This window comes from Nomascus leucogenys, chromosome 18 (assembly GCF_006542625.1).
Source record: "Nomascus leucogenys isolate Asia chromosome 18, Asia_NLE_v1, whole genome shotgun sequence".
Classification (NCBI taxonomy): domain Eukaryota; kingdom Metazoa; phylum Chordata; class Mammalia; order Primates; family Hylobatidae; genus Nomascus; species Nomascus leucogenys.
Genome location: NC_044398.1, coordinates 33,805,197 through 33,819,594, shown reverse-complemented (window position 1 = coordinate 33,819,594; position 14,398 = coordinate 33,805,197). Strand labels below are relative to the sequence as shown.

The 14,398-nt window shown below is 38.3% G+C and overlaps 1 protein-coding gene across 2 annotated transcripts; it reads right to left on the bottom strand.

Annotated features, from left to right (window-relative positions):
- Nucleotides 1–232: 232 nt before the first annotated feature.
- On the bottom strand, nt 233–14,051 carry GHITM (growth hormone inducible transmembrane protein). 2 transcript variants are annotated; one of them, XM_030798433.1, is made up of 10 exons: nt 13,847–13,969; nt 12,640–12,763; nt 11,738–11,905; nt 10,620–10,719; nt 9,265–9,376; nt 8,377–8,518; nt 4,566–4,674; nt 3,155–3,343; nt 2,515–2,686; nt 850–1,146 (listed from the first exon to the last, which is right to left on the bottom strand). In XM_030798433.1, the coding sequence occupies exons 3-10, from the start codon at nt 11,864–11,866 to the stop codon at nt 1,062–1,064; spliced, it is 1,038 nt and encodes a 345-aa protein (XP_030654293.1). In that variant the 5' UTR covers nt 11,867–11,905; nt 12,640–12,763; nt 13,847–13,969; the 3' UTR covers nt 850–1,061. The 2 variants fall into 2 exon arrangements, with proteins under 2 accessions (XP_003274572.1, XP_030654293.1); XM_003274524.4 differs by lacking the exon at nt 12,640–12,763 and having other exon boundaries at nt 233–1,146; nt 13,847–14,051.
- Between the last annotated feature and the right edge of the window lie 347 nt (nt 14,052–14,398).

Genomic DNA, 14,398 nt, shown 5'->3' with positions numbered 1-14,398 from the left:
ATATATTTCATTAAGACAGAACTAGTTCTGTTTTGCTTTGCTTTTTAGTGCTTAGTCTGAGAGGCAATGCAAGAAACCAAAAGTCTTAGGAGAAAAACTACTTTCATAATTTCAAGTGTAAGCCACAAAGAGGCTTTTCTATAAAGGCTTGAAAGCTTGAAGAGGTGACAAGAGCAAGCTGTATTCAATTAGACAGTTCAATAAATATGCAAAAATAAAAAAACACCTAGCAATCATGAGTACACTGTTTGTATTCTGGAAAAAGCAACATATTTCATGCTTTGAATATTTTCTCTTGAGAATAGTTTTAAAGTTATTTCCTTTTGTAACATTCAAAAGTAAAACACACATACATAATTCCATCAAGGATTCTCTGTATGATTAACATTCTGTACAAGTCAAACATGACCACATCTATATTGGAAAGAGAGCACTGAGAAGCAACAGCAGGAGAATGCATCACCTGTGTCTGTTTCAGGATGAACAGTTTTGTTAAGTTCAGCAGATTAATGTAACAATGATTACTTGTTTCCAAATACCCAGATGTTTCTTACTGGCTCCTCACTAATCAATCACACAAGTGCTAAGTCCTAAGTATTTAAAAAAACAAAAGACTGCAGGTGCCTCCTTCTCTCTGGTCCCTTTACCAAAGCTCCAAATCACTTATGACATTAATTACAATATTCTGCACTCTAAAAAAATATGCAAACACAGGTTTGCTAAATTTTACTTACTCAGCAAGTCTACTAAATTTTAAAGTAGAAAAAGCACTTACATTCTCATGACACAAACTTTAGTTTTCACATTCACTAAAACATTTTAAAATCACTCAAACATGAGAACTGAAAATGTGTGTGCTTATTTGGGAGAGGATTACTGCATTTATTCTCCAGATAAAAAGGCAGACCTGAGGCATCACATTACTGGAACATTTAAACATGATGACATGTTTCTTATCTTCTAAACTTCAACGAAAGCTGCTTGTACATGATTTAATGCATATCTGCCCCATTAATCAAGCAAGATGTTTGATGTAGCAGAGAAACCAGAGCTGAGTCACTTCATTTCTTTCTGTTGCCTCCAGTTGCCAGCATAGTTGCAACTCGCATAAATATATTTAATGTATCCATGTAGATATTCAGCATCCTAGAAAAGAAAATTATGCCCATTACATATGATGCAATTCTAATAGCGATGTTGAATTCTTAATGTAGAAAAGAAGAAAAATACTATTTGTCTTAGTGACATAAAATGGAAATTAAAAATAAGATGTTTAACTGCCAACTAATGAAGTCCTAGACTAGAAAATAGTTGAGGTCTTCCTTTTGGCAGACTCATCTTTTAAATGTTAAAGAGCAGTTTAAAAATATCATTATTTTATTCTCTGACACTGCATATATCAACTTGCAAAGAAAACTAGGTGGCAGACAATTAAATAATCAAAACAAGACCAAAGAAACACCTTTATTAAAACCTGTTAGACACAAGTATAGCATTTTTTAATATAAAAGACCCACTTCACCCCTCTAAAGAAAACTTCTACAAATCTGTAAGCTTTACAGCAACTTTTTCTTCCCCCAAGCCATTACATTGTTTTATTTTTAGATAAAATCAAATTACTTTAAAAAAATGTGACAGACACAATGAAACTCAAGAAAATTGTTTAAATAAAATAACCTACTTTGGTAGACTCCAAGACAAAAGAAAAAAACATAATAACACTTTATGCCAACTAAAGTTGCGTATCTCTGAAACTAGAATCTTTATACTGAATAGTTTCTAGTTTCTAGAAGTATAAAATAGGCTTTTCTATTAAAAATTCCAAGTCAATTATATACATTTTCCAATAAATAATACTTGATTAATACATTTCTTCAGTTTTAAAGTCTGCAAAATATACTATCAAAAAATTAACTGACCAATAAGAGCACATTATTTATTGCACCCTGAAGCTGGCTCACAAAAACAGACAAAATATTCTGATAATGGAATGAATACCTAAGTATTACACTAAGTTGCGATATAATCAAGAGGTTTTTTGGACAGTTTACTAAAGAAAGAACAGACCAAACTACAACAGAAGTAAAACAGGAAATCTGCCAAAGCCCTTGGTGTGGTTTAAACTGTGACCCTCCTCCGCCCCCCAACAAAATATGATGAAATCCTAAGCCCTGGTACACAGGAAGAACACCATGTGATGATGGAGACAGAGACTGGAATGATCCATTTACAAGCCAAGGAATGTCAAGGACTGCCAGCAGTAACAAGAAGCTGAGAGGCAGGGAACAGATTTTCCCTCACGGCCCTCAGAAGTACAACTCTGCTAACACCTTGATTTTAGATTTCTGGCCTCCAGAACTACAAGAGAATCAAGTTTTGTTTTAAGCCACCCAGTTTGTGACACTTCGTTAACAGTATCCCTAGAAAACTAATGCAGCCATAAAAAACAGGTCAAATACACACAAGCATCCTTACGTGACAGAGTCACAGTGTTAAGTAAAAAGCATTACTTACGAGTTAATGGGATCATATTTTTGAACTCCATACATTGGTGATACTTCTGCACGCTTGATTACTTTCTGGGTATCATACAGAAGGAACATGCTGAAAAGAACTAATCCACCGTACATTGCCACTGAGTAAAGAGTGGCACCAGCCACAGTAGTAGGTGGAAGAAACATAGATCCTGAAATCAAAATGTGAAAACAATTAAGATTTTTTTTAAAAAAGGATTTCCGATAACTGAGTTTATGATTTATATTACTTAAAAAAAATCTCCTTGGTATACTCTGTAGGTAAGATGACATCTGGGTATACGTACTGTCTAATCTCATTTACATTAGTTCAAAACTCATGATACTCATTTCTCCAATGAGCCACTTGCCCATTTCACAGGAAGGTTCTTGCATGGAAGCAATATTCATGTTCTCCAGACCAACTTTCCCATTTTACATGTGTTTGGTAAAGCCAGTAATAATGGTTGATCATGTTGCCATGATTTTTATATGATACCAGGTAGTAAAATCCAGTCAAATTAGCATCAATCTTTAAAAAATCTTTTAAAATAGATTACTCAATCAATTAGGATATTGGAGTATTTCAGGTTACAGGAAACTATGCACCAAGAATTAAGTGTTAAAATACAGCAGCTTACCCAGTGAGGACACAAAAACGAGACCCAGGCCCACTCCCAGGGGCGCACCCATGTTCAGAAACTTTTCACTGGGCGCACACATGGCCACGGTGGAGAGGCCTCCCACAATGCCAGCTGTGTACCATGCAGCTCTGATGAGAAGAGGACCCCCTAATATTGTCAGAGGAGCCACCACTGCACCCATCACACCTGGAGAAAGAGCAAGTGCTCATTAAGTATTTACTAAATAACAAGCAAAAGGAAAATATCACTTCTACCATGCCATTTTATATTATACCTTACTGTTTAAGCACTGTGATTCAAAAAGTTCTGCCTTTAGATAATACTACCCCCACCAAATTCTATAACCCAAACTGGTGACTACTCAAATTCTATATCACAACATTAACACTATTCCTAATCAATCACACTCACAAGCAAACACCAATCTACTTATTTAGTAACTATCAAATTCCATGTAGCTATTTGAATCTGAGCTTACCACTAGTTTCTACAAAATTCATATAATAGTTGAGATAAACAAGCTTAAAACAAATAACTCAAGGTCAAACCTACTGCTGTCAAAAGGGAAAAGCATATGATGATAAACTTGAAATGTGGCAACTTCTAAGACAGACACTGCTGTTTCTTCACGTAGTAAGGATTGCTAACAGCTTATAAATAATTTTAGTTGTCAGATATTTATAAGCAATTTCATAAAAATTACAGTAAAAAATTTACCAATAATTTAACAAAGGTAAATGGAACTCCTTAATTGAAAAAAATATTAGATAATGCATTATTTCAGTGCTAGGCAGAATAAGTTACCTTTTTCTTGAATGTAGTTTACCTCCTAGACTAGGCACAAAGCTATCTTTATACTGAATTTTCAATACTAGTTTAAAGAGTAACATTTCTAGATCAAGTTATATGGTTAATAAGGTATACTATCTCATGATGATGAATAATTTAAAAATACTTTTTGCTCTAGGCAAAACAGTGGGTGAAATTTCTACACAGAACACTTCTATTAGGACTCCTCTCAGTTTTCTGTATTTCGCAGCAACATTTTTAGCACAACTTTCTCTATCCTCAGTTTTTTTCTAAATATACCCGACAAAAACAACTCTCAAATGATGCGTACTAGATATAAAACCCTCCTGGTATTGAACAAAATACACAAAAGCAAATCTCTGCATATACTAGACTGTCAGAAGACACAAGTTTCGTATTGAAGATGTCCATGGTCTTAGTAGCAAAATCAATTTTTCAAAGCAAAGGTCTGGCAATAATGCAGCCAGTAATGACTGAAGAAAATCGTGTTTTCTAAACATGAGGTTTAAATTCCGTGTAGGTCATTTACAACTGTGAAGAGCCACCCAAAAAAGGTAGTAGTCAAGGTTGTCTCATAACAATTTAAAACAGAACATACCAGAATGTAGCAACCAGGCAAGATGCTTTGGGCCTGGGCTCTGGTCATATGGTATTGATCGTACCAGCATTCCAGCTCCAACCATGGCTGCAAAGGTCACACCAATTGTCTGAAAGACAAGTACTATTAAGAAAAACTGATCCTTATATGAAAACAAAGCAGAAACCCACAGGTTTGAAGTACAACTGGTTACTTCTAATAAACTAGTTGTAAAAATATAAAAGATAATAAATCAAAGCTTAAGGCCAGGCGTGGTGGCTCACGCCTGCAATCCCAGCACTTTGGGAGGCTGGGGTGGGTGGATCACCTGAGGTAGTTCCAGCCTGGCTAACTGGTGAAACCCCGTCTCTACTAAAAATACAAAAATTAGCCAGGCGCAGTGGAGTGCGTGCCTGTAGTCCCAGCTACTTGGGAGGCTGAGTGAGGCAGGAAAATCACTTGAACCCGGGAGGTGGAGGTTGCAATGAGCCAAGATCGTGCCACTGCACTCTAGCCTGGGTGACAGAGCGAGACTCCATCTCAAAAAAAAAAAATTTTTCTGGCACATTAAAAGCTCTGGGTTTATTTCAGAGTTTTGGCTAAGTTAGCATGAGTGCCCCCTACTGCCATATATAAGGTTTTGCAGACAGCTTCAAATGCATGTCTTAAGCTTGGACTGGCAACACATCTTTCAACAATTTTATTCTTGTTGGACAGAGGTGAAACAAAAACCCTTTAGGGATCCCAAGATAATTAACTCTTAATTAAAAAATATATTTTTGTATAGCACAAATAAAATTTTCTTTAAAATCAGTCATGCTTACAAATTAGTAATTTTTTTAAAAAAAATATATAGCACATCACTTTAAAATCCATATTTGCTAAATGAAGACTTGAAAAATAGAAAGTAGATATCACAGCACATGGAAAAGAAAAATGAGAAATAAGATTCTACACTTCTACCCTCCAGGTTTATGGCTAATTTGGTCCTCATTCCTTTTCTTTGCCTATCTTAGATTTCCAGTGTTATATTTAAATATTCCTTGTGTATGACAAGAAGAAATGTATTAATATGTAATGGAAAAAAGACAGTGCTAATCTCCAAGAAATTTAAATCAGAGATTGCAAACTTGTAGCCCTTGGAATCAGGCCACAGATGTTTTGTTTGGCAAACTATGTAAAAAAAAAAGAACATGGTGAATGGTTTTAGTTGAGAAGGCTACTCTACATGTCAGTAACCTCTATATGTCAACAATCTCCTGTGTGACACACCAGGCCTCCTCACTCATCTGTATTATCTGTCTCACCCATGAACATCAAAATATTCAACTTCTAATATAAAGTACAGGTAAACAAAACAGCTGGTCTTGCCAAGAATGGGAAAACCTTAACACGAAAAAGCATACTGAGCTGGGTGCAGTGGTGTGCGCCTGTAACGTCAGTTACTTGGGAGGCTGAGGTGAGAGGATCACTTGAGCCCGGCAATTCAAGCCAAGCCTAGGCAAACATAGAGACCTAGTCTCTCTTTTTAAAAAACATTAAAAAGAAAAGCATATCAAGCTCCACTCCACCATTTTCTAATGAGAAATAATTACTACCTACAAACTATTTCACACATCCTCTGTGGACAGCACTTTTGGGATATTTACTGCAATTACATTTTTTTAAGATCTTTTATGATCCAGTCTCACTCCAAACTCTGCATTCCAATCATACCGAACTGGCACGGCTGCCAACATGCCCCAAAGTTTCAGGCCTCCTTAATTCAATCCATCATGCCTAAGAATACCTCCTTCCGTATCTGGTCGACTTACTGAGGTATTGTCTCATCTCAAAAGCTTTTTCTAGTAGGTACCCTGGCTGCCCAGGAGCAAGATCAGATAACCTCTCCTCAGAGGCACTTGGGACAAACTTTGACATTATCTGTGTGTCTATGTGTGTGTTTGTATATATATGTCTGTCACACCCAAAAAGGTTACATCTTCATCTCTGTAGCACTTGTCTTTGACTTTCCTGAGTATTTTCTGTATTACTAACAGTGGAAGAAGGTAATCTTTTGCCCAGAAGGGACTGAGGATATGGCCCAAACACAAAACTTCTTTGAAGCCTCATTTTAGGGCCTAAAATTTTAGGTAAATATTGCCATGTTTATTACAAAAGTATTGTTTTAAATTATTTGCTTTTGATTAAAACCGACATCCCCAGTGAGAACATTCTGTGCCTTTGTGAACCTCTGGGCCGGGAGATTCATGACACCTATGTGAAAAGCATGATCCTAAGAATATATAAATGTCCAAATGGCTATGCTACTGTAAATGGTTATTGTTTAGTAAAGTATAACACAGTGAAAATATTATGGATTTTGGTCCCTATGTGGGGAATCAGTGTTACATGAACTCTCCTTCCCCTCCAATCTCACACACTGCTCTAGTTCAGGTTCTTATCATCCCTCATTTCAGATCTTACAAAGGCACACAGCTGGTACACCTGCTCCATGTCTCTTCCACATTGGTTCAAAAAACTCAAATATAAATCACACTTTTGTTGTTCCAGTATCTCCAATGGCCTCCGACTGCTTAGGTTCTCTCCTCAGCTTGACAATCGTATCATTTCTAACCATGTCTTCTTTACCCTCCAGACCTCAAACACTTGAATTTCCCTCTAATGGGATTGTAAGTCACCTCTAAAATTAGGTTTTCCTACCTCCTCTTTGCTTAAACTGTTTGGTAAAATGGAACTGCCCTTGTCTACTTAAAAATTTTTTTAATTTTTAAAATTTTCTATTTATTTAAAAATTACAGACAGTGTCTCACTATGTTGCTCAGGTTGGTCTCAAATTCCTGGGCTCAAGCAATCTTCCTGCCTCAGCCTTCCAAAATGCTGAGATTACAGGTGCGAGCCACTGCACCTGGCCCTCTTGTCTACTTCTAAAATAAATGAAACATGTTAGCCTTCAACAACCCTGATGAAATAAATGTCTCCTTCACGGACCTTGCCTAAGAGTCCAAGACAGAAACTCTCAAGTGACTTTGCACTTTCTTATTGCGTATCTGTGCCACTTATTCCGGTTCATCTCTTCTACCAAATAGCAGGAGAATAGGGCACACATATTCAAATTCTCATATCTAGCAAAATAACAAGGGCTCCAGAGAAACTCATTAAATATAAAATCTTCTATAAGGTCAAGAATCTTAGGAATAATAGTAGCAGCACTATTCTACTCTTAACTGCATAAAACGGCTAGGCTTTTATGATAGGCATTTCCCTCTGACTTCTAAGATGATTTTGCATTTGTTTTATTTTTTTAGTAAACTGCTACAAATTAGAGGCTGTTTGATATCTGCTGCTAGACAAGAATGTTGTCCCTGTAAGTTTGATTTCTAACTCCTCTGGTATTATTCGAATACATGTTTAATAAAGAACAATAGCTGACCTACCTAGAATGAACTTCCTACTTCATCTCAGCTGCACTAATACAGGTTGAGTATCCCTCATCAGAAATGCTTAGGACCAGAAGTGTTTCAGACTTCAGATTTCGGACTATTTATCATTACACTTCATTGTTGTTAGGGTTCAGGATCCCTAATCCAAAAACCCAAAATGTGAAATGCTACAATTTTCTTTGAGCATCATGTTGACACTACAAATGTTTTGGATTTTGGAGCATTTCTGGATTTTAAATTAGGGATGCTCAATCTATAATTCATACATTATTTGAACAAAAACTTGTTCAATACAGTATTCTTTCCATTTAATACCCCTTCCCTCCAATATATTTTATCTAATCTTTTGATCTTTAGATGAAAAAGGAAAACAAAAACAGCTGACTTACCACCCAAGAGCCTCTCAGCATGAAGTTCATGAGAACAGGTGTTCTGCTGATTGCTATGGCAGACAAAGCTGTTAAACCAATACTCCCTGCTAAGTACATATAGGTGGAATGAATTCTATCCTTGACATACTGAGGCCAAATTCTGTAAGAAACATGACATGATTAATTTATGAAATTACAGATTTGATTTCTGGTTGAGTCATATACTAGCTGGGCGACCTCAGGATACATCATTTTACACTTTAAATGTGATTCACTTCATTTATCACAGAAATAATTACGATAATTATACATACTTGGGAGTTACTGTAAGGACTAAATGAGATAAAACATACAAGCACATATAAAAAACAACATATTTTTGGCTAAGCGCGGTGGCTCACGCCTGTAATCCCAGCACTTTGGGAGGCTGAGGTGAGTGGATCACCTGAGGTCAGGAGATCGAGACCAGCCTGGCCAACATGGTGAAACCCTGTCTCTACTAAAAATACAAAAAATAGCCTGGCATGGTGGCGGGTGCCTGTAGTCCCACCTACTCAAGAGCCTGAGGCAGGAGAATTGCCTGAACCCAGGAGGTGGAGGTTGCAGTGAGCCAAGATTGTGCCATTGCACCCCAGCCTGGGCAACAAAGCAAGACTCTCTCTCTCAAAAAAAAAAAAAAAATTTTCTCCTTGCTTAAACACATATAACCTTGCTAAAAGATTTTTATTTAGATTTGAATAAATAAAGGTCAAAGAAGCAAGAAGAGATTCTCTATTTGTGTGTATACACAAAGACTAGACACAAAATATTCCAAAGTGACTAAAGATAGGAATGAGAAGAAAATCGGAATTTTTGTTTTAAGGTTGGAGTTGTTTAGGAACAATTTACTTAAAACAATTTACTTACACAGCCTTTTCAATAGCTCCAATCTCATTAGACAGTCCCAAGCCATAGTAACACAATGCTCCAAGACCAACAGCAGCCCCTCCAGCAACAAACCATCTTCCCATCTGATCAACTGCAGAACACAGAAGGAAATGCAGGTTAGTACTGGCACGTCTGGACGAAGCCTTTAAAATATTTATGAAGGGAATCAAATCATGTACCATATTTAATAACAGCCATAACCAGCGCATATGGGGTACAGAAATTGCCTCAATGTTAGGTAACCAGTAGAAAAAACACTCCTGAAACAAAGGTGTAAAAATCAGTACAAAAAAGAAAGGATCAGGTTTGGTGAATCTTCAACCTCACTCCAACAATATTTGAGGGGGCAGTATATCTGTAGATGTGGAGCTACTTCTGTGATACATATTATTTTACTAATAAGAGGTTGAAGTATATTCACATGACATTCATGGAAAGTAAAAAATGAGATGGAAATGTTAACAGTCATACCACACTGCATGGTGTTAACACGATGCTTTACGTGGAAATCAAGAGAAAAGAGAAAGAAAATATAATCAGTGTTTATGCAGCAGAATCAAGTGAGGGGAGGCTCCCGTTCTAGGGTACTGAGAGACAACTAACTTATCAGCTCTAAGTCAATAGAGGTATTCATAAAGGGCATCTTATTCTTTTGGTCTAATTCATTTACTAAGAATATTACTAGGCTGTCACTACATAATTTGCATGATTTGGTTTCTACAGTCAAATCAGAAAGAAATGACCTGAAGGATACTGATTAGGGCTCTCTCCCACTGTAAAGACATTTTGCAAGATTATTAAGGAGCAGTGGTATTCTTTGAATAGCTTTAGGATGATTAACAGTCCAGTTTCTGAACTTGCAAAGCTCATATCCAAACTGAACCAAACTGGCAATATATTAAAGTACTGCCCTCCTGAGGCCCTATGTGAGCAGTGAGTTAAAGGACTCTTCTTGGACAGCTAGGCTTTTATTAACACCTATGTGTTGGTGATTCATTCTTAATCGGAAACATACACAAATATTATATGCTTGAATGAGAATTCTACACATTTAAAATGAACTTTCTCAACAGACTATACCTTTTGGACCGTGGCATATTAATAATCCTTTTCTTTAAAAAAAGGGAAAGTAAAATTTCCACTGGAAGAAATATGACTGATAACCACTGAATCCAGTGCAAAGTACCAATCTTTTCTGGGTCGTCAGATCTCAGAATAATAATGTGGTCTTCCCAGAAAATGCACAAATACACATATATTTTTAGGAAGTTGTTCATGGACCTCTTAAAACATATCCATAGATTCTAGCTTAAAAACTAAATATAGCCACCTACTTTTAAATATTTTTTCCATCGATGGTTCCAGTGCTGCCTCTTTGAGTTCTTGGCCAGTTCTCCCACGCCGGATCCCAATTCTTGTTTTGGTGGCATACTCCTGACACACATGCAAACAAAGACACGCACCACCCACATGAAAATAAAACGTTAATAAAATAAAATGCAAGATCTCTTTACACTAGAAAACTCTAGTCAAAGAAACTTGGTACTTTCTATATATGTAACTTCACTATGGAAATTTATTAGCCAACTTAAAAAACTAAATGTAAAAATAAATAAATAAATGTAGACCTTACCTGTGCTCCACCTTTGGAAGCTAGTAATTCATTATATTCTTCTTAGTTTCAATTTCAGAAAAATTGTTTCTTTTACAAACTATAGATTTACATACCTAGAATTGTTATATTTTAAATCCTAACCAAATATCAAGATGAGAATCTATTAGCATTTTTAAGATATGCATTCTATAAGCATTATTAGCTATATTTCGTCATCTGGGATATGGACTCAAGAAAGGCATCTTTCCTTAACATGAAGCCAAGAAGAGGGAAGACTACTACTTCCATTTTGGCTCTTTTTCAACAGTGGAACAGTTAATTTAAAAGGGAAAAAGTCTCCTTCTAGCTTCTGTATATTGTCCTCATTATCTCACACTTCAAACTTTATAATATGAAAGCTAGAAGGTAAATCTATTATAAAGATGGGTTTCTTTCTAACCTGACAGATATTATCAATCTCTAAATAAGAGATAACAATTTATTAATAAGCTATTGGCCAACTGGTAATATCCCTGGATTCTTAAACTTCTGACTATGTGCTCCAGGATCTCTGTTACACCACATAACTCTCAATCCCTCACAATGTACTCTAAATTTTCTAAATGAGAAACTCCAGAAGCTGTAAGCAAAGGCAACGTTACAGAAACTCATTTTCTATTTCATATAGAATAAGGAGGGACCAGAATGATACAAACTAATGGGGAGAAAGCGCTGACTGGGGATATTATCAGGGCTAATTGACATATAACACACTAAAGGCAGAGCAGCATACTCTGCCAAAAACGAAGGGCACAAATGGAAAAAGAAGCAATATAAAAACATTTAGATTATCTTTACCCTGCTGGGTGTTAACAGCCATTGATTCTTCGTGATGGAATTCTTCACAACAGGGGAGGCCTTGGTGAAAGCTGGGTGGAATACCCTAGAAGGTAGTGTCCGGAGACACACAAGCCTTGCAGCCAACATGGTGGTGGTGCACCAGGTCTACCAAGCAGATCTGAAATGCTAGTAAAAAAAAAAAAAAAAAGCAAAAACAACCAAAAAAACATAAACAAAACAACCCACTAACCAATCAAGAGAAGGACATACGAGAGTCAGAGTCAAGAAGGAACAAACTGTCTTTTAGTAGAAAAGGAAATAAAGGGACCTTTTTAATTTTCAGCGATGAATTCTTTGCCCAACCATCCCTTGTAATGCAAGAAACCCATCCCAGAGAATACAGCTGAGTATGGAGGAACAAATTAAGTCCCAGTTTGACCAATAACAAAATAGATGACTGCAAAAATTATGTGTAACGCACTATGGCTGTTAATAACTGGATGGGATTACAGGGTCTGTCATGGCTTTTACAAATGTAGTTTTGGCTTAAGATTTATACCAGCATCCACTGGACGTGATTACAGGGTCTGTGATGGCTTTTACAAATGTAGTTTTGGCTTAAGATTTACACCCGCATCTAGCGGGAAAATTTAAAAGAATCTACATAACTTCTGGGCAGAAGAATAGTGTCATCCAAAGAAGACATGAAGGTTATACTGCATTACAAAGCTAAAAGATATTAAAAGAAGCCAACTATATGAATTTCAGCTAATCATACCAAATATTACTTTCCTTCAACATAAGATATAAAAATATTCTAAGTATTCTAAGTATAAAAATATCCTGTATGTTCTACTATAATCCGTAAAGGACATTTAGTCTTTCAAAGTAAACTCGGTTACCAGCCAGGTTTCCCTTACATTAGACTCCCTCAATGGTGTCTTCGAAAGAAAAGCATGCTGAAAACTGGATTATCTTAGCTCCAGGTCACATTATACAAGATGAGTGGTCAACCAGAAGTCAGCAGATCGTGTTTCTGTAACGCTAAGGTGAGATGACTATGAGATAGGTCATAATGAAATGACAAGTGTAAACCAACTGGGGCTACCAATCCATCTCTGCCAATGATTTGTAGTGAATTTTAGGCAAGTGATATCCTTCTGGGTCCATTTCCTCATCTGTAACATAATGATTCTGTGTTCAGACTACAGCGTTGACCCTTAGACTAACTGCTTGAAAGTGCCCCGGATGCATCTTAAAATGTAGGCTCTTGGGTCTTTCTTTGCTCCTAATGATTCTACCTCTAGGAATAGGACCAAGAATATGTGTTTTAACGAACACTCCAAAAGCTAAAAACTACTGCTTTAAGATACCCGAGCGTCCTCCGAGCTCTGCAACTGCACTATTAAGGGTCTTAATATTCGGCAGCTGGCCTTTGGGAAAACACCCAGCGCTTTTAGAACTTTCGTGCCATTACATCATCTCAACCTATGGCTGTCCTGTATCTTCCTCAGTACTCAGTCCACTGGCTGGGGCCGCAGAGGTCCAGCTCAGAGAGACCTCCATGTGGCGTAACAGCCCAGAGTGGGAATCCCACTTCTGACACGTTAGAAGTGACCTTGTGAGGAGTGTGGGTCTCTAAGAGTCAGATGTCGCTGCTATAAAATGGGGAAAATACTACCGACCCTAATCCAAGGGCTTATGCCTCCGTGAGCATTGATGAGTTTGGGTGCCTGGTCCCCGAGAAACTTCACCCAGCCCGCTAGATTCGGATGAGAACCCGGCAGCAAACCTCCCGGTCAACCCACAACACCTCTGCCCCTGCCCCAGGTGCCGCTACCAGCGCAGCGGCTGTACGGCCTCGCCGCAAGGATGACTCAGCACCTTGTTGCCCGAGGACAGAAGCACAGCTACAGTGAGCCCTTGCCCGCCTGACCAGGGCCTTGTGGCCGCCGCCCTCTCCACCAGGTCACCCACAGGACTGCGACCCCAACGCGCAGGCCGGCCCTGACGCAGCCAGCAGCACCGCTGCTTCCAGCCCTTCCCCCCCGCACCCAGCGGTCCCGTGAGGGCGGCTGTCAGGACCACCGGGGATCCCGGGCGCCCGCCGGCCAGCCGGAGCAGTACCTCGGTCCCCGGTCACCTTCGCCGCGCGGTTTCCCTTCCCGGCCCCAGCACGCTCCCTACGGCCTGAAAGAGCACAGTTCCTCCGGCGCACTGCATGACGCAACATCGAGAGGAGAGAAATAGTAGGAGCAGCCAATCACCGGCAGGCCTCTGTCGGAAAAGCGCGCACACTGGGGGAGGCGGGGTTCCGGGTTGCGGAGGCGGGGTTCCGAATTGGTGGGGCGGGGCCAGTTGAGGATTGTTGCAGGGAACGTCATAGTCAGCGTCCATTTTGCGTGTGGGCATGGAAGTTGTTTCGGCTATCTTTGTTCTGGGCAGTGGAGCTCTGTTTTGCTTTTGTTTTAGTCGTTTCACTCGCCGCAGATATAAGAATTATGTAAAAATGGAGAGAAAGTAATGTTAGAGTTAAAAATTATTCCGTTTATTCCGTTCCTTTCTTTTTGAAGGGCTTTTTGTCCCTTAATTTATTGTGAGATAAATATCTTTCCAAATGTGGCTGCTTCTGAGCCAAGTCATCCGGTTTCTGGGGTCTCACGCCAAAGGTTAGATGGT